Source organism: Podarcis bocagei (genome assembly GCF_964188305.1).
Source record: "Podarcis bocagei genome assembly, chromosome: 2".
Taxonomy (NCBI): domain Eukaryota; kingdom Metazoa; phylum Chordata; class Lepidosauria; order Squamata; family Lacertidae; genus Podarcis; species Podarcis bocagei.
Genome location: NC_138126.1, coordinates 23800908 through 23823775, shown reverse-complemented (window position 1 = coordinate 23823775; position 22868 = coordinate 23800908). Strand labels below are relative to the sequence as shown.

Genomic DNA, 22868 nt, shown 5'->3' with positions numbered 1-22868 from the left:
GACACCGTGACGGAAGCCAGAGCGCATAGAAACGCTGTTTACCTTCCCGCCGCAGCGGTACCTATTTATCTACTTGCACTGGTGTGCTTTCGAAATGCTAGATTGGCTGAAGCTGGGACAGAGCAACAGGAGCTAACCATTGTTGTGCAGATTCGAACAGCAGACCTTCCAATCAGGAAGCCCAAGAGGCTCAGTGGTTTAGACCACAGCACTCCCTGCATCCCTTTCGCTCTTGCTTTGATGCTATGCTTATCTGCTGGCTTCAGATGCTGGGGCCTAGGGATGGGAGTTGTCAGCGCAGTTTGGAGGCCGGCTACCTATCTCTTTATAGACAGGTGGGCTTAATTAGCCACTGGACGCAAGATATTTTCTGCATAATGCTTAACATATTAGCCTCTTGTGGACAGTCATGGCAAATGCTTGCTGTTTTGGTGTTCGGCCTGAGTCTGTAAAAGCAGCAAGGTCTCTGGCATTGCATTTTAAGTCTGCACCTTCTCATAAATTAATCACTCTAGTGTTTCTGACATCCTTCTTTGAAACCCTTGAGCAAACTTCTTTAAGGTTTTGGTGTGTGTTTTTTAACCTAATGTCAACATTTAAGCAAGCCTTTATGGATTTTCCGCTTCCTAAAAAAAAACCAATTCCCATCATTCCGTGTCTTCTCTTTTTATTTTCTTCACAGTTTAGAAATTCCACCCCTCCCCCGCAAAAAATCCCCAACCTCATCAGCATCAATAACAATAAAAATTAGCCAGTTTTACACTCAATACAAAAACAAAAAACCAACACCACAAACAATAATATTAATAATACCAACAATAAAAAGGATGTGTTGTGTGTGTGAAAAGATGCTCATCAACATTTTGATTTGCTGAAATGCACAATTCATGAGTACCATGAACTGTGAAGCCTTTTGAACTTGGTAGAATTGGGAAGCTTTTTCCCAGCGGAGATCTCTTAATGCAATGTACATAATTTTTTTTTGTCTTTGCCCCAGATGCAGATAGCTTCAAGTCAACGGCAGTAATGTTCTCCAGGTTGGAGATGGCAGAGATGTCTGGAGACAAGGCACATAATTTGCTACCTGCCTCTGTCCTTTCAGCAGCAACCGGTCAAACACAATCCGTTGTATTTTTGGTCTCCGCCAGTATGAAAACCCTATAGACCCTTCCCACCCCCCACCCCAAGCAGCACATCTTCCATGTTTCCTTTCTACAGATGCACCATAACATTAACAGCACCGAGTTGATGATAACAGTGTGAGAGGTCTGCCTTTCCCAGCAGCACAAAGGGCCCCCCAAAAGGAAGAAAATACAAAGATAAAAGCGAAGCCAGTCTGGTGTTAGGAACACCAAGGAAGGCAAATCTACATTAAAGTGGTTTTGAACCGTCAGGGTGCCCCAACCCAGGAATTGTAGTTTGGCAAGGGTACTTTTTCGGGAAAATTTAGACTTTGGCCTGGTCTCCTCATGTGGTGGGGAAATGAGACTGAAGTGAGCTGTACCACTTCCTAAAAACACACACACACAAAACAACTAGGGTATAAGGAGAAAGTTTCTAACTCACCTTTCCTTCTGTTGCATTCTAACAGCAAGAAATCCCTCAGATAGGTGTGCATTTTTTAAAAAAACTGTGATTCCCCTCTCATAAGCTGAAGCGTACAGCCTCAGAACTCAACTATATTGTATGTTTTCTCTTCATGTTTTCTGCTCGTGTCAACGAGACCTTCCTTGGGGAGCAGAAAATGGCTACTAAAGCGATCCAAACCACTGATGTAGATATTGCCAAACTGAAGAGGCATCAGATGCAGATGGCGGAAAGGCCAAAGGGAATGAGATACATATGTGCTAATGGGTGCAATCCTATGAAAACCTATCTGGGCTGAGGAAACCTGAAGCCCTCTAGAGGCTATTGGGCTACAATTCCAATCGGCCACGATAAATTGGCCATGTTGGCTGAAGAGCTCATGGGAGTTGCAGTACAACAGCTTCTGTAGGGCCACAAATTCCCCACCTCGCCTTACATGGAAGTAAGCCTACTGAACTCACTGCGGATTGTATCCAAGTAAATATGCATGGAATCAGGCGGGATGAAGAAGAGAAATGAAGAGTTGGAGGTAGCAAAATTGGGGAAAGGAAGAGGCAGAAGTCTGCAAATTGCAGAATAAAACCATCAGGGTAGACGCAGGATTATACAGCCCACCACCCCCCCCAGCAGCTGCGCCCTAATCCAGGGAGGTGTTTGACAATCTTTTAATCCAGATTAATCAGGTATATATATATTTAATCCCAGTTTCTAAGACCCCCATCTACACGATACATTTAAGGCAGTATCACACCACTTTAAACAATCATGGCTCTCTCCGCCCCCCTAAAATAGAATCATGGGAATTGTAGTTTGTTAAGGGTTCTGAGAATTGTCAGGAGACCCCTATTCCCCTTTCAGAGCTACAATTCCCAGAGTTGCTTAACAATCAGTTGTCCTTTCCAGGACTCTGGAAATCTTAGTTCTGTGAGAGGAACAGGGGTCTCCTGATGACTCTCAACAAATTACAGTTCTCAGGTTCTTTTGGGGAAACGATGGCTGTTTAAAAGGGTAGAACAGTCGTTTAAATGGATGGTGCAAACAGGGACCTTTTTCATGAAAGCTGAAGCTACTTAGAATCACTATTCCAGACTTCAAAAGGTAGCCTGAATATACATTGACTGCCTTTTGACAAACCTTGGACTCACAGTCTTCTCCTGCCTTCCATGCTGCTTCTACATTGTGGGACCTCTCTATGGTCTCGATTAATCAGGAGTATCACGCCTCCCGTTCTTTAAATGCAGTTTAGAATCATAGAAGAATCCAATCCTCCTCCTTTTCAAGCTAAAAAAACCCCCTTGTGTGAATGAGTCATATGGGGCAAGCTCATCTGCATTAGGTTATGTCAACCTTTGCCAATCTGGTATCCTCCAGATATTTTGGACTACATTATATTTTTGCTGGCTGGGGCTGATGGGAGTTGTAGTCCAAAACTTCTGAAGATGACCAAGAAGGCTGCATTCGTTCGTGAACAGGAGGAATGAGAAGTACAGGATGAAAGGGTGTGTGGGCAGCAGGGCAAGGGCGGCTAACTTTTGACCCTCCGGATGTGATTGAATTCCAGCTCCCATTAGGCCCACTTCGCACAGATCCCCACCCCTGCAGGAGACAGCCCACCATTTCTCTAACTTGCTTTCATGATCACGGAGCCCCAAACACAAGCGGATAGCTCAGCTGGCAGAGCAGCAGACTCTTAATCTCAGGGTCATGGGTCTGAATCTCACATTGGGGGGAAAAATGGGCTGGATGAGATGACCCTCTCGGTCCTTTCCAACTACATAAACAGTGGTTCAACTTTTGCAGTCCTCCGTCATTTCTGTCCACAGTGCAGTGTTCGTGCAGGAGGGTGGTGGGTCTGAAGTTCTGGATGGTCCCTCCTATTAAAAAGACCCTCACGTCAAGCCCAAGGCTGCTTGCAGACCGTGCAACTTAAGACACTCAGGTTCAGAGGGGAAACTTCCTTCTCACAGTGCAGCCTCACTCGTCACTGGCTCCCTTCAGTGGCATCATTCATCGCAGGCAATGTAACCGCCAAGGGGAAGAAACTTGCCTGTGATGAGGGATGCTCACCAGGTGAGCAGATGATCCAGGTTCAAGCCAAAGCAATTGTAACAGGGCTTGAGGTGGCACTGGTTTAACCAGGAAAGCAGAATGAGAACAGAGCTGGGATGAATGAGAGGCGGCCATTGGATGGAAAAGGAGAGCACCAGGCAAGAAATGGAGACATACCACACATCTGACGCGCACACACCCCCCCGCGAAAAATCCTAGAATTGTCGTTTGCACACAGGGAGAGAGCTACAGTTCCCAGCACTCTTGACAAACTAGTTCTCAGGATTCTTTGAGGGGAAGCTTTCCACATATGGTTTGTGTGCAGCTGTAGGACAGGCAGGATTTAGTTGATCAGGGATGAAGCCTGGGCCCCGCCGGGGGAAGGGGAAGAGAAGGACGAGTGGGAAAAGCCTCGAGAGGGAAAGGACAGAGACCAGGGCAGGTCCAAAGAAGGGATCGGGAGGGACGAGATAGAAGAGGGGAAGGAAGGAAGGGAAGGCAGGGGCCCAGGTGAAGCGAAGGAGGCTGAAAAGGCCGAGGCAGGCAGGGGAGCGGCAGGTTTGGCAGCGCTGGCGGCCAGCAGCGTGGTGTGGGCCGTCCCGGTGCTGCCGGCCGAGGCCTTGCCGTTGCTGTGGGTGCGCTGGTGCCGGTTGAGGTGGGAGCTGCGGCTGAAGCACTTGCCGCAGACGCCGCACTTGTAGGGCTTCTCCCCGGTGTGGGTGCGCTGGTGGATGGTGAGCTCGGAGCGCTGGATAAAGGCCTTGCCGCACTCCCCGCAGGCGTAGGGCTTCTCGCCCAGGTGGGTGCGCTGGTGCGTCAGCAGGTTGGAGCTGACGCTGAAGCACTTGCCGCAGGCGTCGCAGCGGTACGGCTTCTCGCCCGTGTGCATCCGCCGGTGGATGGTCAAGTCCGACCTCTGGATGAAGGCCTTGCCGCAGTCGGCGCAGGAGAACGGCTTCTCCCCAGTGTGGATGCGCTGGTGCTTCACCAGCGCCGAGCGCTGGGCAAAAGCTTTCCCACAATCCTCGCACTTGAAGGGCTTCTCCGCCGGCGGTTGCAGCGAGAGCGGCGGCATTTTGCCCAGGCTCTTCCCGCAGTCCAGGCAGTGGCTGCTGCGCGTGAAGCGTCCCTTGGCGCTTCCGCACAGAGGGTGTTTCAAACCCGCTTTGCTGCCCGCCCCAAGAAGGAACCCCTTGATGTGTTCGGGGCAGCGGTGGGCAGCCGCGGCGGCCGCCTGGGCTTGGTGAACCCTCTGGTGCCGGTCGAGATGGGAGCTGACGGAGAAGCCGCGCCCGCACTGCGCGCAGGTGTAAGGGCGCTCGCCCGTGTGCACCCGCTGGTGCCGCTCCAAGTCGGAGCGCTGGATGAAGCGCTTGCTGCAGTCGCCGCAGGGGAAAGGGCGCTCGCCCGTGTGGATGCGCTGGTGCTGCGCCAGGTTGGAGCTGCGGCTGAAGCGCTTGCCGCAAGCGCCACATTGATAAGGGCGCTCCCCGGAGTGAGTCTTGCGGTGCTTGGAGAGCGCCGAGCGCTGCCCAAAACATTTCCCGCAATCCGGGCACCGGTGGGCGGCCGGGGCAGCAGCCGCAGGGGGCTCCTCCTCCCGGAGGCCGTGGCGGTGAGTGCGGCGGTGGCGGTCGAGGTGGGAGCTGACGGAGAAGCGCTTGCCGCAGTCGCGGCAGGCGTAGGGCCGCTCTCCCGTGTGCACGCGCTGGTGGCGCTCCAGGTCGGACTTCTGGGTGAAGGCCTTGCCGCAGGCGGCGCAGGGGAAGGGGCGCTCACCCGTGTGCACCCGGCGGTGCTGCGCCAGGTTGGAGCTGCGGTTGAAGCGCTTGCCGCAAGCCGTGCATGGGTAGGGCTTCTCGCCCGAGTGGATCTTCTGGTGCTTGGCCAGGATGGAGCGCTGACGGAAACAGCGCCCGCACTCGGCGCATTGGTGCGGCCTCTCCGGGGTTGGGGTGCTGTGGCCTCGCCCACTGCCGCTCGCGTTGCTCTTCCCGCACTCCACGCACACTCCTGGCCTTTCCTGCCGGTCTTGGAGCTTCTTGGGAGCCTTGGCCTCCGGCGGACAGATTGCTGGAACTCGCAGCAGCAGCCCCTCCTCCAGGTCCGGCTGGCACCGACCACCACTGGCTTCTTCCACCTCGTCTGGGCTGTTGGATCTCCCCGTTGACGGGGAACCCGGCGGCTCTGTCTTCTCCAGGTTGATTTCCCCCTGAAGTGGCTCCTCTTCGTTCTCCTCAGCGGCTGTCATTTCGTTGGGGGGGAAAGAGACAAGTTGTCAAGGAGCTGTCAGTGTGGGATGTATCTTCACTGTAGCAGTCAAATGCAACATTTCCTGTTTCCTAGAGTGGATACGCAGGGGAATGTTGCTCCAGACAGGGAGGACTTCCTGTCACACCTGGTCTGGAGCATCCTCCCCGTGTGTGACCAGGTAGATGGGCGTGACCCTAGCAGACCCTATAAGCGGACTAGTCATGCAGCCATCTTCTTCTTTGGACCTTCGGCTCTTTTGCTGCTCTTCCACTGGCTCTTAACCAGCAGCATATTGCTCATCCTTACAGAGGATGGAAGCCACAAGGTAGAAAGTCTGAGGCCTAGCTCAGACTTCTTTTTCTCTACAACTGTACCTGTAACTACAAGCTAAAGCCTGCCTTCAGGACCATACTGTGAACTGAATGTACCGTATTTTTCGCCCTATAAGACGCACTTTTCCCCCCTCCAAAAATGAAGGGGAAATCTGGGTGCGTCCTATGGGGCGAATGCAGGCTTTTGCTGAAGCTTGGAGAGGGGTCGGTGCGCTCTCCAGTCTTCGGGAACACATCCGCAGGTCCCGCAGGGATGTCTAGGCTGCGGATAGCAGCCTGCCGCCCAGCGCGAGGGGCGCCCTGAAGCAGAGCGCCCCCCGCGCCGGGCAGACATCCACAGCGTGGGGAGCCTTGCAGGAGTTCCCGGCAAGGCTCCCCACGCTGCGGATAGCAGCCTGCCGCCCAGCGGGCGGGGTGCCCTGATGCAGAGTGCCCCTCGCACCAGGCAGACATCCGCAGTGTGGGGAGCCTTGCAGGAGTTCCTCGGAGGGCTCCCCACTCTGCGGATAGCAGCCTGCTGCCCGGCGGGCGGGGCGCTCTGCATCAGGGTGCCTCTCGCGCCGGGCAGACATCGGCCAGCCCCACAAGCTCGGGGGACAGCAGGGAGGCGCAGCGCCGCCATCCCGCTGTTCCTCGACCTGGTTCGGTTTCCCCGACCTGCTTTTGGGAGGGAAATAAAGGGGGGGGGATTCCTTTATTTCCCCCCCCCCCAGAAAACTAGGTGCGTCCTATGGGACGGAGCGTCCTATGGGACGAGAAATACAGTAAGTAAACTTGACCATTACTTTTTAAAGAAGACTGTCGTGTCGTTCTTGTTTTTAAGAGGGAACTAAAGGGGAAATTTACCAGGAACAATCCAATCTGGACAAGCCAGACTCCCTATCCGAGCTGCATGCAAGCAGGCGAAGACTACGCCTGCACGGAGCCTGCTTCTGCTCCTCACATTTCACCCCTCATCTGATCCTGGGGGATAGTGGGGCAGGAGGAGAAGGTAAGGAAGCCAGTGTGGTGTAGTGATTAAAGTCTCAGACTGAGACCTAGGAGACCAGGGTTCAAATCCCCACTCGGCCATTAAGCTCATTGCGTGACTTTGGGCCAGTCATTGTCTCTTGGCCTAGCCTACCTGTTGTGGAGCTTAAACTGAGAGGCGGAATCATTTATGTAAATGCCATACATAAAAGATGATTAAACAGAAGTCGCTTGGAGACCTTTTGGGTGCCTGGTAAGTTCAATAAAGAATAATCAGTCTATCAAACAGGTTCATGGGGATTGCAGGAAGCCCAAGCTGGCCCTGCCAGAGCCTAGCAGCCTCGCTGAGCTGAGTTTTGTTCTTATTTCTTAGGAGTTTCACACACACCCTGTTTTACCGGCACTGCAGCTCGTGCCACGAGCCGCGCCCACCTTCATCCTTGGGGCTTTTTGGCGCCTTCTTCCGGGCTTTCCGCTTCCCTTCCTGGCTCTGCTCCTTCACCAGCTCCCGCAACATCTTCTCCACCTGATTCCTGCCGGCTGTCTGCAGAATGAGGCCCAGCTGCCGGCGGAGGTCGGCATTCATCCCACTTTCGCTGGGGCCAGCTGCCGTTGAATCGTGCATCGGGGTCTGTTCTGCTTGGCCCTGATCGGGCTCCACGTCTGCACCACGGGGGGACAAAATGGGACGCTGATCAGACTGGAGTGCCCAGTCAGGGCTGCCAACCAAACAGGACCATGTCTTAATGGCAGGTTGATATACAGGAAAGGAGCAAGGGAAGCTTTTTACAGCATGGAGGTGAACAATGGTTAACGTCTGTGCGCCAAGCCATTTTTAAAAAGCACAGTTACAGACGCTGACTTAAAAATAGGCAAAACTGTCCCCGGTGTCAGCCTGGAGCAAGACCAACAGAATAATGGGGAGTTCTCGCTCCTTCTTGCCATAATCCAGTGGTACCTCGGGTTAAGAACTTAATATGTTCTTAACCTGAAACTGTTCTTAACCTGAGGTACCGCTTTAGCGGGGCCTCCCGCTGCAGCTGCACGATTTCTGTTCACATCCTGAAGCAAAGTTCTTAACCCGAGGTACTATTTCTGGGTTAGCGGCGTCTGTAACCTGAAGCGTCTGTAACCCGAGGTACCACTGTATTAAACTGGTACAGCTCCCATGCCAATGAACAGACCTGAATTTTCTTTTCTTTTTTATTTAAGAATCGAATAAAATCCACCCTTCTGTTTTAGGATCAGCACTGCTGATAGATATATATCATACATATATATATATATATATATATATATATATATATATATATATATATATATATAGTGTTTTTTATTTTTAAAAAATAGCAGAATAAAATAGTATATATATATAGTGGTTGGGTTTTTTTGTTTTTTTTAAAAAATAGCAGAATAAAATAGTAAACACAATAGAAACAGAGACAGATAAAGCAGGTGAAAGCAGCTCAAAAGCAAGGGCACAGATGGTTAAAAAAAGAGTCTGGTGTGCAGGTGGATTAGCAAAACAAAAGGGCTTTCAAGACAGGTCATTTTCTTCTGCATTCTGCAATATAACACTGACACAATAATAGCATATAAGTGGTGGGTTCATGCTGGACTGTGCAAACGTCATCCTGCTTATTTATTGATTTAAGTATTAGATTTATAACTGGTTGTTCTGCAACGCTTCCCCAAGATTACTGCATTACAGTGGAACCTTGATTTTCAAACGTAATCCATTCCGGAAGAACATTCGGGTTCGGAAACCAAGGCGCAGTTTCCCATAGAAAGCAATGCAAAATGAATCAATCCGTTCCAGACCTTTAAAATCTCCACCCCCATCGTTCAGCCCGGACACTGAGGTCCAGCTTTGAGGGTCTTCTGGAGGTTCCCTCATTGAGAGAAGAAAAGCTACAGGGAGCCAGGCAGAGGGCCTTCTCGGTAGTGGCGCCCGCCCTGTGGAACGCCCTCCCACCAGATGTCAAAGAGATAAACAACTACCTGACATTCAGAAGACATCTTAAGGCAGCCCTGTTCAAGGAAGTTTTTAATGTGTGACATCTTAGTTTATTTTTGGCCTTTATGGAAGCCGCCCAGAGTGGCTGGGGAAACCCAGCCAGATGGGCGGAGTACAAATAATAAATTATTATTATTATTATTACCCCTAATACAGCAATTTAACTTCAATTTTATTCCGAGGGCAGCCCAGAAGGGTTGAACGCCATGAGAGAGGCAGGGACATCTCCTTCTTTTAAAATCTAAGGGCTTATCCACACTTAAATTTTGCCCAGTTCTTTCCAGGCTGTGCTTTAAATATCCACCTCTGAGTGTGTTCAAGGAGAGGTGTGGCTTTCCCTGCTAAAACCTGCTCTTTTAGGCCGGAAGGTTTGAGGCCTAGTTCTCCAACTGTCACTCCTCATTGGAGTGACACTCCTCCAACTGTCACTTCCTTATTGAGAATGCCTGCCGGAAGGAGAAAACGAGGTGCAAAGAGCCAGAAGACCATTATTGAGACTCACAATTCCTCTAAAACAAAGAATCGGCAGAGAGCCAACGCCATCTGCCCTGGCTCAGAAACAGAGCGGGTTGAGGAAACCGAGAAATTGGAGCAAATAGAACAAACAGTGAGTAACAACGTTGGGGGAACCTCACCCCCCCTTAAGGAGGATCTCAATGACCCGACCCTCCTCCTCCCAGAGAAAGCTAATCCGTCCAAGAGGGCAAGAGCAGGAGCAGGAGGGATTCCTCCCACTCCTAACGCTGACCCACCCATGCCTCTAGAAGGCAGAGGAGCCTGCTTTCAACCAATTCGGGATACGCACCCCTACCAAGAGATTTGCATGTTGTCTGCAGATACTATGGTTCTGGTTCTCCAAAGACTGGATGAAATCCTCACCAGAATAGTTAACATTGAGAAACAATTGGATACTAGTTCCTCCCCTTTAAATGCCCAAGGGATGATAAGAAATGACTCTGTTAACAACTCACCAACTCAAACTATGGATGAAGTGAGGTCCTGTCAAGTCTTGCAAACGAACCAGATAATGCTTGAGATTCACCGATACACTCATAGGTGGATGAACCGCAGACAAATTACTATGTCCTTGTCTCAGCTCTTGAATTACCATTACCGAAATGTAGATCTAGAAAATTTCCACTTCCTGCCTACCTTGAGAAACACCATGCGCCTATTTATGACCTTTAGGTCATCAACCCTCCCATCTCGACTCATGGAGATAAAGGATACTCTATGGTGGTCCCACTCTCTCCGCCCAGTGAGGGTATTTAAAGACGAAACAAGGAGGCAATTGGTCCCTTGCATAGAGTCAAAGCTAATGCGGATAAAGGAAACCAAGCTCAACACTAGAAATACTAATTGCCCGAAGGAAGAAAAGAACTCTATAAGCCTAGAATTACAAGACCTGAAGAAGAGGCTAATGAGTATAAAGACTGAGATTTCTACCCAAAATATAAGGACAGTAGAGCCTAGAGCACAATATTTAAAGACGTCCAATAGCTCTTTATCCCATAGAAAGACATCAGTGCAACTCCCTGTTCCCTTTTCAAACGACACCAAATTAGATGAGGAATTTGACACCTCCGACATTTCTATGGCAACAACACCTAAAGAATTCTATGTTGCTGACAATCTGGAGATATCCAGCACCAACTCTACATCTGGACCTTTGCCTAATGTTCCAAAAACTTATCAGAATGATCAGCCTTCTCTACTGTACTCCTGGCGAGACAGGATGGACAGATCTTCCGAATTCGAATCTGGCTCTTTGTTGGCCAGTGATCCACATTTTATAACACATACCTCATTAATACTTCCACAGCCACAGATAGAACCAACAATCCTCCAATTAACCCAGGAGGGAGAGGGGGATTGACAGTTAATGAAACACCATGGGACTGTCCCCCCCGCTTGGGGTGCGGTTGTTTGGGTTTTATCTTCTAGGGATACTTACCCTATCAAACCTCCACCTCTTTCCCATACCATTTTGACCCAGGAGTCCTGGCCCAAGGATGACTTGTTATTGAGGGGATGTTACCCATCTATTGGGGAGGCTAGTATGGGATCTAGGATTTCCACAATTGAAGGGCTAGGGAGGAATGGCGGTAGGGCTAGATATCTCTATCGGCGAAGGGTTTCGAGATGCAGTGATCCTCGAACCCCTTCCAATCTACGCCCCATCCCAAGGGATGAGGGTAGGGAGAACAAGGATTACACACCTCCGTCATTGGTGCTGTGCAATGCCAGGTCCATAGGCAACAAAACTGCCACCATGCGTGACTTTTTTGTCTCGCAGGGGATTGACCTGGCTTGCGTGACGGAGACCTGGGTACGGGAAGGCGAAGTAGTCTCCCTACATGAGATAACACCCCCAGGTTTCTCTGTCCTCCATCAATCGCGGACTGTAGGTCGGGGGGGAGGAGTAGCGTTGTTATTCCGGGAGGATTGCTCTTTCAGAGCTCTGCCATCACCGGCAATCTCCGGCATTGAATGTGTTGGTCTCGTGTGGGGCACCAAGGAGAGCTTGGCTGTCTGGCTGGTATACCGACCACACAGCACATCTGCAGCCACCCTGTCAGATCTGCTGGAGGTGGTGGCGGGCTGGGCCTTGGAGTTCCCAAACCTACTGGTTTTGGGAGACTTCAACGTCCATGCCGATGCCGTTCCCTCCTCACAGGCTCTAGACCTAGTGACTTCCATGGCAACACTAGGGCTCTCCCAGTTTGTTTTGGGCCCCACTCATCAAGCAGGCCACACGCTGGATCTGATCTTTGGGGCTGGCATAGATGTGATCATGCTCCCCGCTGTGAAAGTGCCATGGTCTGATCACTACGCTTTAAAAGCCAAGATTGACTTCCCGCTCCTCCCCGGCTCGGGTGCCGAGCCTATTTGGGCTCGTCCGCGAAAACTGATGGATCCTGATAGATTCCGACAAGCCTTGCGGAACCCTGCTCCTCCTGGCGACTCATTAGATGACCTTGTTGAGGACTGGAATAACCGGCTCTTGGCAGCCATTGATGAAATCGCGCCTAAGCGCCCTCTGCGACCCCGTCGAAACCGGGCCCCTTGGTTTACTGAGGAGCTCCGGAAAATGAAGCGGGATCTCAGACGGCTAGAGCGAGTATGGCGACGGACTCATGACGGAGCCTCAAGAACATCTTATAGGACGCTTATGAAAGCCTATGAGATGGCTATGAAAGCTGCTAAGAAATCTTACTTTGCAGCTTCTATTGCATCCGCTAGCTCTCGCCCGGCACAACTTTTTAGAATAATTAGGTCAATAACGTCCTTAGGAGGACAACCAAATTTAAGCACAAATTCGACCCACAGCTGTGAGGCATTCGCGAGCTTTTTTGCGGAGAAAGTCCTGTTGCTCCGCCGTGACCTCCCTGCCAATTTAGATACAGTGACTGAACTGGAGGCCCCTCGACTGACTTCAGGTCCAGTGTTGGACCATTTCGATCGGATACTCCCTACTGATGTGGATAGATTCCTCCAAGTTGGTAGGCCCACCACCTGCCTCCTTGATCCGTGCCCGTCTTGGCTGATTAGGGAGTGTCCAGATGTTGCGCGGACCCCCCTGGTTGAAATTATCAATTTGTCCCTTGACACGGGGACATTCCCAGGGGAACTGAAGGAAGCAGTGGTGCGTCCACTCTTAAAGAAAGCTTCATTAGATCCCTTAGACCTATCCAATTACCGCCCAGTTTCAAATCTTCCATACCTGGGTAAGGTAATTGAGAGAGCGGTTGCTGAACAGCTTGGTAGGTTTCTGGAGGAAACATCGGCATTAGATCCATTTCAGTCCGGTTTCCGTCCTGGTTTTGGGACGGAGACGGCTCTGGTTGCCCTAACAGATGATATCCGTAGACAACTGGATCGAGGCGGGTCAGGACTGCTGATCCTTTTAGATTTGTCAGCAGCCTTTGACATGGTCGATCATGATCTTCTGGACCATCGCCTTGCAGACGTGGGGATACAGGGCATAGCCCGTAACTGGTTGTGCTCTTTTATCTCTGGTCGGGGACAGAGGGTGGCACTAGGGAGGGAAATGTCGTCACGCCACTCCTTGGTGTGTGGAGTGCCGCAGGGCGCAATTCTCTCCCCAATGCTTTTTAACATCTTTATGCGCCCCCTTGCCCAGATTATCCGGAGCTTTGGGCTGGGCTGTCATCAATATGCTGATGACACTCAGCTCTATCTACTGATGGATGGCCACACCAACTCGGCCCCTTACACACTGACCAGATGCTTGGAAGCTGTGGCTGGATGGTTTCGTGGGAGCCGATTGAAACTAAATCCTTCGAAGACAGAGGTCCTATGGCTAGGTCGGGATAGCATGGGGATGAGGGACCAACTCCCTTCTCTTGCGGGGGCCCAATTAGTGCCATTGCCTTCCGTTAAGAGTTTGGGTGTAATCCTTGACGCCTCCCTTTCCATGGAGGCGCAAGTCACAGCAACAGCCAAGGCGACATTTTTCCACCTTCGCCGCATCAAGCAGTTGGTCCCTTACCTTTCCCGCCCCGACCTGGCCACAGTGATCCATGCGACAGTCATCTCCAGGCTTGACTACTGTAACTCGCTCTACGCGGGGCTGCCCTTGAAGCTGTCCCAGAAACTCCAGCGGGTACAGAATGCTGCAGCGAGGCTCCTCACAGCGTCTCTGCCATGGGAGCATATTCATCCAGTGCTTTTCAAGCTGCACTGGCTCCCGGTGGAGTACAGGGTCAGATTTAAGGTGCTGCTTTTGACCTTTAAAGCCCTTCACGGCCTAGGACCCTCGTACCTACGGGACCGCCTCGCCTGGTATGCCCCACGGAGAGCCTCAAGGTCCATAAATAACAACACCCTAGTGGTCCCAGGCCCTAAGGAAGTTAGATTGGCTTCAACCAGAGCCAGGGCCTTTTCAGCACTGGCCCCAACTTGGTGGAACGCTCTGTCTCATGAGACCAGGGCCCTGCAGGATCTGATCTCTTTCCGCAGGGCCTGTAAGACAGAGTTGTTCCGCCTGGCCTTTGGATTGGAGCCAATTTGATTCCCTCCCCCCCCTTTTTCTTTTTTCTTTTCCTTCTCCTGCAATGAGGCTCCATTTTAATATTTTAATGTTCCATTATTTTAATGTTGTATTTTATTTTTGTTTTTAAGTTGTAATCACTCATCTTGTTTTTATTATTGCTTGTAAGCCGCTCTGAGCCCGGCCTTGGCTGGGGAGGGCGGGGTATAAATAAAAAATTATTATTATTATTATTAATTTTACTATCTAATGATACACAATGAAAGCAATAAACACATTAAACTGTATTGCAAAAGCAATAATAAATAAACACAATGCAGATGGTAAACGTAAATTTTTCTTACCTGCAATGATGGGGGTTTTGGGGGGGGGTCCTGCTTCAATAATCACTGTGGGTTACTCCTCTCCTGCATTTCCTTGATTTTTTTTACACCACTGACACCTGGTTCAGACTCACTGGATCTTTTCCTCGCTAACCATTTTACAATGGACATTTGCTCTTCTTCCCGACGTTTCAAAATTTGTCTGAAGTGAGACATCGCATGATCATTGAAAGTGCTCGTGGCATGACTCACGGCGGCTTTATCGGGGTGATATTTTTCAACAAAAACTTGCAGATCAGCCCATTTTGCACACATGTCTTCGATCAGTGCTGTAGGAACACTTTCTCTTCTCTCCTCCTCCTGCAAAAACAATTCCTCAGCTGCCGCTTGTTGTTGCTCCATCAGTACATTTCGAAGTTCTTCTGCGGTGAGTTCCGTCTTGTGCTCCTCCACTAACTCCTCCACATCATCCCGACTCACTTCTAAGCCCATGGACTTCCCCAGAGACACAATATCCTCAACAATAAGAGCATCTTCTTCAACGTCCTCAGGTACGCGGTCTGGGGCAGCTTCTGGCCACAATTTCTTCCAGGCTGACTTCAGTGTTCTTTGAGACACGTCCCTCCATGCTTTGTCTATGAGATGTAAGCCGTGTAGGATACTGAAATGGTTCTTCCAGAACTCTCTGAGGGTTAGCCCTGTGTCTGAGGTCACTTCAAAGCACCTTTGGAACAGGGCTCGGTTGTAAAGCTTCTTAAAATTAGATATGACCTGCTGGTCCATGGGCTGAATGAGGGAAGTCGTGTTGGGGGGCAAAAACTTGACACTGATGAAGCTGAACTCTTCCACCAACTCGCCTTCCAAGCTTGGAGGGTGAGCTGGAGCGTTATCCACAACAAGCAGGCACTTCATGGGAAGATGTTTGTCTCGGAGGTATTTTTTCACACTTGGCCCAAACACTTCATGAACCCACTCGATAAAAAACTGCCTGGTTACCCAAGCTTTGCTGTTCGCCCTCCACATCACATGCAATTTGCTTCTCATGACGTTGTTTTTCTTAAATACCCTGGGGTTCACAGAATGGTAGACCAGCAACGGCTTCAACTTAAAATCTCCACTTGCGTTCGCACAAAATAAAAGGGAAAGTCTGTCTTTCATGGGCTTGTGCCCTGGCCATAATTCCTCCTCCTTTCTTATGTAGGTCCTCTTTGGCAATCTTTTCCAAAAGAGGCCTGTCTCATCGCAGTTGAAAACTTGCTGCGGAAGGAAACCCTCGGCCTTAACGTAATCTTTAAATTCCAAAACAAATCGGTCGGCATTTCCTTTGTCGGCAGCTTTGCCGTGTCTCACCACACTGTGAATGCCACTCCTCCTCTTAAAATTATCAAGCCACCCTCTACTTGCCTTGAAAATACAACTCTCAGCACTTGTCCCAGGGGTGTTTTGGGTGAGGTCGGCATGCAACTGTAAAGCTTTTTCACAAATTATGTTCTCAGAAATGTGGTCACCGGCCAACAGTTTTTCATTTATCCATATGGTAAGCCATTTTTCCACTTCTTCAATTGTCTGTGTTCTTTGTCTTGCGAGTGTTTCAACGCCTCTTGCGACATCGGCTCCTCCAACGGCTCCTTTATTTTTTAAGATGCCAGCAATTGTAGATTCGGCCATACCAAACTGTGTTGTCGGACGACATACGGGGACACCACTTGCGTGCTTGGAAATGTTTTCCTTCTCCACCGCTGTTGTTGTTCTGTCAATGGTTCTCTTGGCTTCTTCGCAGCTTCTTTCCATTTCTCACACCACACCAAATAAGCATAAAATAAAATAAAAATAAAATAAGCCAAATACTGTGGTACCTCGGTTTTCTCACACCAAATAAGCATAAAATAAAATAAGCCAAATCATAAGCCAAATAATAATAAGCCAACTACATAGCACCAAATAGCACCTCCATTTCCCGCGGTTGCTCAGGACGCAACAGCCGACACTCAGCGGAGGCCGCGTGGCACGTTCGATTTCCGAAGCGCGTTCGAAAACCAAAGCATTTACTTCCAGGTTTTCGACGTCCGAAAACCGAATTGTTCGGCAGCCGAGACGTTCGAAAACCGAGGTTTGACTGTGTTCCCTTCCAGAGGGGCACTCTTGCAGTACATGATGTGTGTTACGGCTGGGCGACATATCGCCAAAGGCAAGTTTGAAGCCGGTATCGTGAGATTGGCTTCATAATTTTGACCTGGCAATATATTGCGCATCATGGTACTTGTTTGCATGTGTGCGTGCTATGCAAAAGTCACAATGCAGGGAAAAAAGACACGTGAAGCCAGCCAATTCCTCCACATAGCTCCATCCTTATTTCGGACTTCGTGATCTATATTGCAGTGTTTTGCTGGTGATTTTTTTTTTGCAATGCTGAAAAGCAGGTATCGCGCAGCCCTAGTGGGTGGGTGGGTGGGTGGGTACCGCCAAATGCCTTGCTCCATGCCAACTTACCAGGCACAAGTCCTCTCCTCCTGTGGGACTCAGCGAAAGCTGTGATCCGGGGCCAACTGATGGCGATCTCCTCCGCTGTGGAGACAGAAAGAGAAGGGGCAAGTCAGAGGAAGTGGAGAGATGCTCCCAAGATTAGAGCAGCGCATGAAGGGGTCAGTCCAGGGCTAAGTCCTTTGGAGAGAGTGGCCATATGGCCTAGTGTGTGGAGAACAAGCTATGCATGCATAGGGCTGCCATATGCCTTAGGCTCAACAACTTTCAGGGAGTCCTGGTTTTTACTTTCTGCAATATGGCAACCCTATGCATGCAGACGTTCCTGGGTCCAAGCCCTGGCGTGCCTAGTTAAGTGGGTCCCATAGCACGATGTAGGGAAGCGCTTCTGCTAGAAGCAGTAGAATGAACTTCTAGCCAAAACAGAGGATAGAGTCTTTGGATGCTCCTTTAGATAGATGGTTCGGTCAAGTAATGTTTATTCTCATCTCCAAGAAACTGACTTACAAAGTATTATAAATTAAAGACATATCAAGGTGCAGCAAAACCTATGCATTTTGCCTCCATTTGGCAACCGTTTGTTACTTATACAATAGGCCAAGCACAGGCGTGGCAAGTCTCGATGAAATATGGCTATATTTGGCATATTTCATAGAATCATATGCTCTTGAAATGCAGGAATCTCAGCTAAAGCATCTGATAGATGACCATCCTTCCACAATCTGGTACCTTCCAGATATTTTGGACTATAGTTCCCATCAGTCCCAGTCAGCAAGCCAAGTGTTTGAGACTGATGGGACTTATAGTCCACAGCATCAGAGAAAGATGGGAGACACTAGGTTGGGGTAAGATGGCGTAGACAGTATGTCAGCATCTTGATATCTAACACACAAAAAACCATGGAAATGGCTACTTACCCAGTGAGATGACGTTGTCGTAGTTCTCCTGCATGATTTTGGTCACCAGGCGCTTCAGCAGATGTGGGAAACCCCTGAAACGACAGACAACCGTCCTCCGCATTTAAACAGGTGGTAGGACTGAGGAATTAATCAGGTTCCTCTAGGCCTAGGGCTTGGAGGAGAGGCGGTCTTTGTAGGATGAGAAACCAAGGGGCAGAGGGGCTGGTCGGTGCACGACTTGTCAGAACCCCAAGACTCAAATCCCAACATTTGGTGCAATTTGTTTATTTCTTGTATATCATTATTGGCATTCATATCCCGCCTCTCCTCCAAAGAGCTCCCGGCAGCATATGTGTTTTATTGTTGTTAGCCGCTCTGAGCCCGGCTTCGGCTGGGGAGGGCGGGATATAAATAAAATATTATTATTATTATGTGGTTCTCTTCCTTCCCCGTTTGGTCTCACAACAAAAGCCCTGTGGAGTAGGCTAGGCCGAGAGAGACAGGGACTGTCCCCGAGTCACCCAGCAAGACTCATGGCCCCTAGGAACTGGCTCCTATGTCTATGACTTCAGACAGAGGCCTGGCCCTCTTCCAACCTTTAAGCGCCATTGAATTATAGGGGACTTACTCTCAGATGAAGTGCGGGGAGAGACTGCAGCCCGGCTCCATCCTTGCCGATTCTGCTCCCGCCCTTTCGGAGCCTCTCTCCGGAGGGATTGCAAGCGTGGCTTGCTTGCTTGTTCCTTTCTCGGGCTCAGCCTTGCTTTGCAATGCCCTGCAGTTTCCAGTTGCTGCTCTGGAATTAATAGTGAAAAGAGCCCGGGGCTGCCTGCTCTTCCTCCACCTCTCCGGGAACGGAGTAGTGGCGGCGTTTGCGGCCCGATCTAGCCTCCCACTCCTCGGATCGGGTTGCAAAGTGGGCCGTGGAGGCAGCTTCCGCTGCAGCGTGCAGGGGGCGGGGTGGGGAGGCCTCACGGACGCCCAGGTCACTATGGATGCAGCAGCTGCCGCTTGCTGACCCAGGAAGCTCAACCCCGGATGCAGCCGGCGGAAAAGAGGGGAAAAGACAGCAGCCTCCATGGCTGAGAAGCAGCAGCCGGAGCCCTCTGCTGGATCCTCAGAAAGGATCAGGATTCAGGACCCTGTACGGGGCAACCCTAGTGATGTATGGAAGTGAGAGCTGGACCATAAAGAAGGCTGATCGCCTAATCATCATCATCATCATTTATTATTTATGCCCCGCCCATCTGGCAATTCTGGGCAATTCTGGGCCTCATCAATAGGAGTATAGCATCTAGATCAAGGGAAGTAATAGTGCCACTGTATTCTGCTCTGGTCAGACCTCACCTGGAGTACTGTGTCCAGTTCTGGGCACCACAGTTCAAGAAGGACACTGACAAACTGGAACGTGTCCAGAGGAGGGCAACCAAAATGGTCAAAGGCCTGGAAACGATGCCTTATGAGGAACGGCTAAGGGAGCTGGGCATGTTTAGCCTGGAGAAGAGGAGGTTAAGGGGTGATATGATAGCCATGTTCAAATATATAAAAGGATGTCACATAGAGGAGGGAGAAAGGTTGTTTTCTGCTGCTCCAGAGAAGCGGACACGGAGCAATGGATCAAAACTACAAGAAAGAAGATTCCACCTAAACATTAGGAAGAACTTCCTGACAGTAAGAGCTGTTTGACAGTGGAATTTGCTGCCAAGGAGTGTGGTGGAGTCTCCTACTTTGGAGGTCTTTAAGCAGAGGCTTGACAACCATATGTCAGGAGTGCTCTGATGGTGTTTCCTGCTTGGCAGGGGGTTGGACTCGATGGCCCTTGTGGTCTCTTCCAACTCTATGATTCTATGATTCTGGCTGGGTCCCCCCACCCACTCTGGGCGGCTTCCAACAAAACACTAAAATAAAGGTAAAGGTAAAGGTACCCCTGCCCGTACAGGCCAGTCTTGACAGACTCTAGGGTTGTGCGCTCATCTCACTCTATAGGCCGGGAGCCAGTGCTGTCCGCAGACACTTCCGGGTCACGTGGCCAGTGTGACAAGCTGCATCTGGCGAGCCAGCGCAGCACACGGAACGCCGTTTACCTTCCCGCTAGTAAGCGGTCCCTATTTATCTACTTGCACCCGGGGGTACTTTCCAACTGCTAGGTTAGCAGCCGCTGGGACCGAGCGACAGGAGCGCACCCCACCGCGGGGATTCGAACCGCTGACCTTTCGATCGGCAAGTCCTAGGCACTGAGGCTTTTACCCACAGCGCCACCCGCATCCCTAAAATACAATAACCTATTAAACATTAAAAGCTTCCCTAAACAGGGCTGTCTTTAGATGTCTTCTAAAAGTTTGGTAGTTATTTTTCTCTTTGACATCTGGTGGGAGGGCGTTCCACAGGGCAGGTGCCACTACCGAGAAGGCCCTCTGCCTGGTTCCCTGTAACTTTGCCTCTCGCAGCGAGGGAACCGCCAGAAGGCCCTCAGCGCTGGACCTCAGTGTCCGGGCAGAACAATGGGGGTGGAGACGCTCCTTCGAAGAATTGATGCTTTTGAATTATGGTGCTGGAGACTCTTGAGAGTCCCATGGGCTGCAAGAAGATCAAACCTATCCATTCTGAAGGAAATCAGCCCTGAGTGCTCACTGGAAGGACAGATCCTGAAGCTGAGGCTCCAATACTTTGGCCACCTCATGAGAAGAGAAGACTCCCTGGAAAAGACCCTGATGTTGGGAAAGATGGAGGGCACAAGGAGAAGGGGACGACAGAGGACGAGATGGCTGGACAGCGTCCTCGAAGCTACCAGCATGAGTTTCACCAAAGTGCCGGAGGCAGTGGAAGACAGGAGTGCCTGGTGTGCTCTGGTCCAGGGGGTCACGAAGAGTCGGACATGACTAAACCACTAAACAACAACACGGGGAAACCCCCTAGTACAGGGGTCAGCAACCCGCGGCTCCGGAGCCGCATGTGGCTCTTTTACACCTTTGCCGCGGCTCCGGGGCTGATACTAGCGAGGGGAGGAGGCGCATTGTTTGCCCCGACACTCCCCACTGTTTTAAATGTCGCAATGGTTTTGCGGCTCCCAGTTGTTTTTTCTTCGGTCCAAGTGGCTTTTTTTGTATGAAAGGTTGCAGACCCCTGCCCTAGTACCATAAGAGCCCCATGACCCGGAAAAACTGTCTGTGGAAGCGGACAAATGCCAGCTCCCTCAGCCTTTAAAGCAAGATGAGCGCCACAACCCCAGAGTCGTTCGTGACTGGAGTGAATTGCCAGGTGTTCCTTTACCTTTACCTTTATTCCTGGTAGGTCTCAGAAGGTACTTGAGGATCAATCAGTGATAATGCAGGGGTTCGGTTGCATGTGCTATGATGAGCCACATGTTTAAAGTGCCAATATACTGCTTCAACCGTCGGGGCTTCTCCCCAAATAATCTTGGAAACTGTAGTTTGTTAAGGACCCATGTACCTACGGGACCGCCTCTCCTGGTATGCCCCACGGAGGACCTCAAGGTCCACAAATGACAACACTTTGGAGGTCCCAAGTCGCAAGATGGTTAGATTGGTCTCAACTAAGGCCAGGGCCTTTGCAGTACTGGCCCCAAATTGGTGGAACGCTCTGTCACAAGAGACTAGGGCCCTGCGGGACTTGACATCTTTCTGCAGGGCCTGCAAGACAGAGCTGTTCCGCCTGGCCTTTGGTTTGGACTCAGTCTGGTCCTTATGTTTTCCCTCCTCCTACGGTTTTAATCTATGGGCTACTTTTAAAATGAGGCTGCATTTTAAATTGCATTTTAACCTGTATTTTAAATTGTCCCCCCCCCCCATGTGGTTTTTTTCGGGACCTAGGTGGCGCTGTGGTCTAAACCACTGACCCTAGGGCTTGCCGATCAGAAGGTCGCGGTTCAAATCCCCACAACGGGGATTTGGTCCCAGCTCCTACCCACCTAGCAGTTCGAAAGCACATCAAAGTGCAAGTAGATAAATAGGTACCACTCTGGTGGGAAGGTAAATGGCGTTTCCATGCGCTGCTCTGGTTTGCCAGAAGCGGCTTAGTCATGCTGGCCACGTGACCCGGAAGCTGTCTGTGGACAAACGCCTGCTCCCTCGGCCTATAGAGCGAGATGAGCGCCGCAACCCCAGAGTTGTCCGCGACTGGACCTAACGGTCAGGGGTACCTTTACCTTTATTATGTTTTTATTGTAATTTTACTGGTGTTAGCCGCCCTGAGCCCAGCTCTGGCCGGGTATAAATAAAAATTATTATTATTATTATTATTATTATTATTATTATTATTAAGGGTGCTGGGAGTTGTTAGGAGACCCCTATTCTCCTCACAGAGCTACAATTCCCAGAGTGGTTTAACTGTCAATCCCTCTTCACAAACACCCGTTAGCCCTGCGTAGCACCTTGATAGCCCTACTCTGTCTACATGGTTGAAGGCACTAATGTTTCTGAAGGCCAGTTGCAGGAAATGGCCGGAGGGGAGAGGGCTCTCGCACTCGGATCCTGTTTGCGGGTTTCCCATAGGCATTTGGTAGGCCACTGTGAGAACAGGATGCTGGCCGAGGTGGGCCACTGGCAGGCTCTTCTTTCGACATAAAATACAGTGGTGCCTCGCAAGACGAAAAGAATCCGTTCTGTGATTCTCTTTGTCTAGCGGTTTTTTCGTCTTGCGAAGCAAGCCCATTGACGGATTAGCGCTATTAGCGGCTTTTAGCGGCTTATCGGATCAGCTGATAAGCGGCTTAGCGGCTTAGAAAAAGGGGGGGAAGGGAAAAAAAACCAGCAGGAACTCGCAAGACATTGTCGTCTTGCGAAGCAAGCCCATAGGAGATTCGTTTTGCGAAGCACCTCCAAAACGGAAAACTCTTTCGTCTAGCGAGTTTTCCGTCTTGCGAGGCATTCGTCTTGCGGGCCACCACTGTAGACAGCTCGGAGACTTAACCATGTTGTCGCTCAT

At 50.4% G+C, this 22868-nt stretch overlaps 1 protein-coding gene across 4 annotated transcripts; it reads right to left on the bottom strand.

The window, feature by feature from the left end:
- Window positions 1-650: 650 nt before the first annotated feature.
- LOC308580473 (tigger transposable element-derived protein 1-like) lies at window positions 651-19104 on the bottom strand. 4 transcript variants are annotated; one of them, XR_014004826.1, is made up of 6 exons: window positions 18553-19104; window positions 17943-18016; window positions 17035-17109; window positions 14566-16337; window positions 7579-7853; window positions 5742-5880 (listed from the first exon to the last, which is right to left on the bottom strand). XR_014004826.1 is itself a non-coding variant. In XM_081182165.1 (5 exons), exons 2-5 carry the CDS (start codon window positions 17974-17976, stop codon window positions 3980-3982), a joined length of 2241 nt encoding a protein of 746 aa, XP_081038291.1. In that variant the 5' UTR covers window positions 17977-18016; window positions 18553-19104; the 3' UTR covers window positions 651-3979. The 4 variants fall into 4 exon arrangements, 3 of the variants coding, with proteins under 3 accessions (XP_081038291.1, XP_081038292.1, XP_081038293.1); XM_081182165.1 differs by lacking the exon at window positions 14566-16337 and having other exon boundaries at window positions 651-5880; window positions 7623-7853; XM_081182167.1 differs by lacking the exons at window positions 5742-5880; window positions 7579-7853 and adding an exon at window positions 7869-7909.
- Window positions 19105-22868: the final 3764 nt, after the last annotated feature.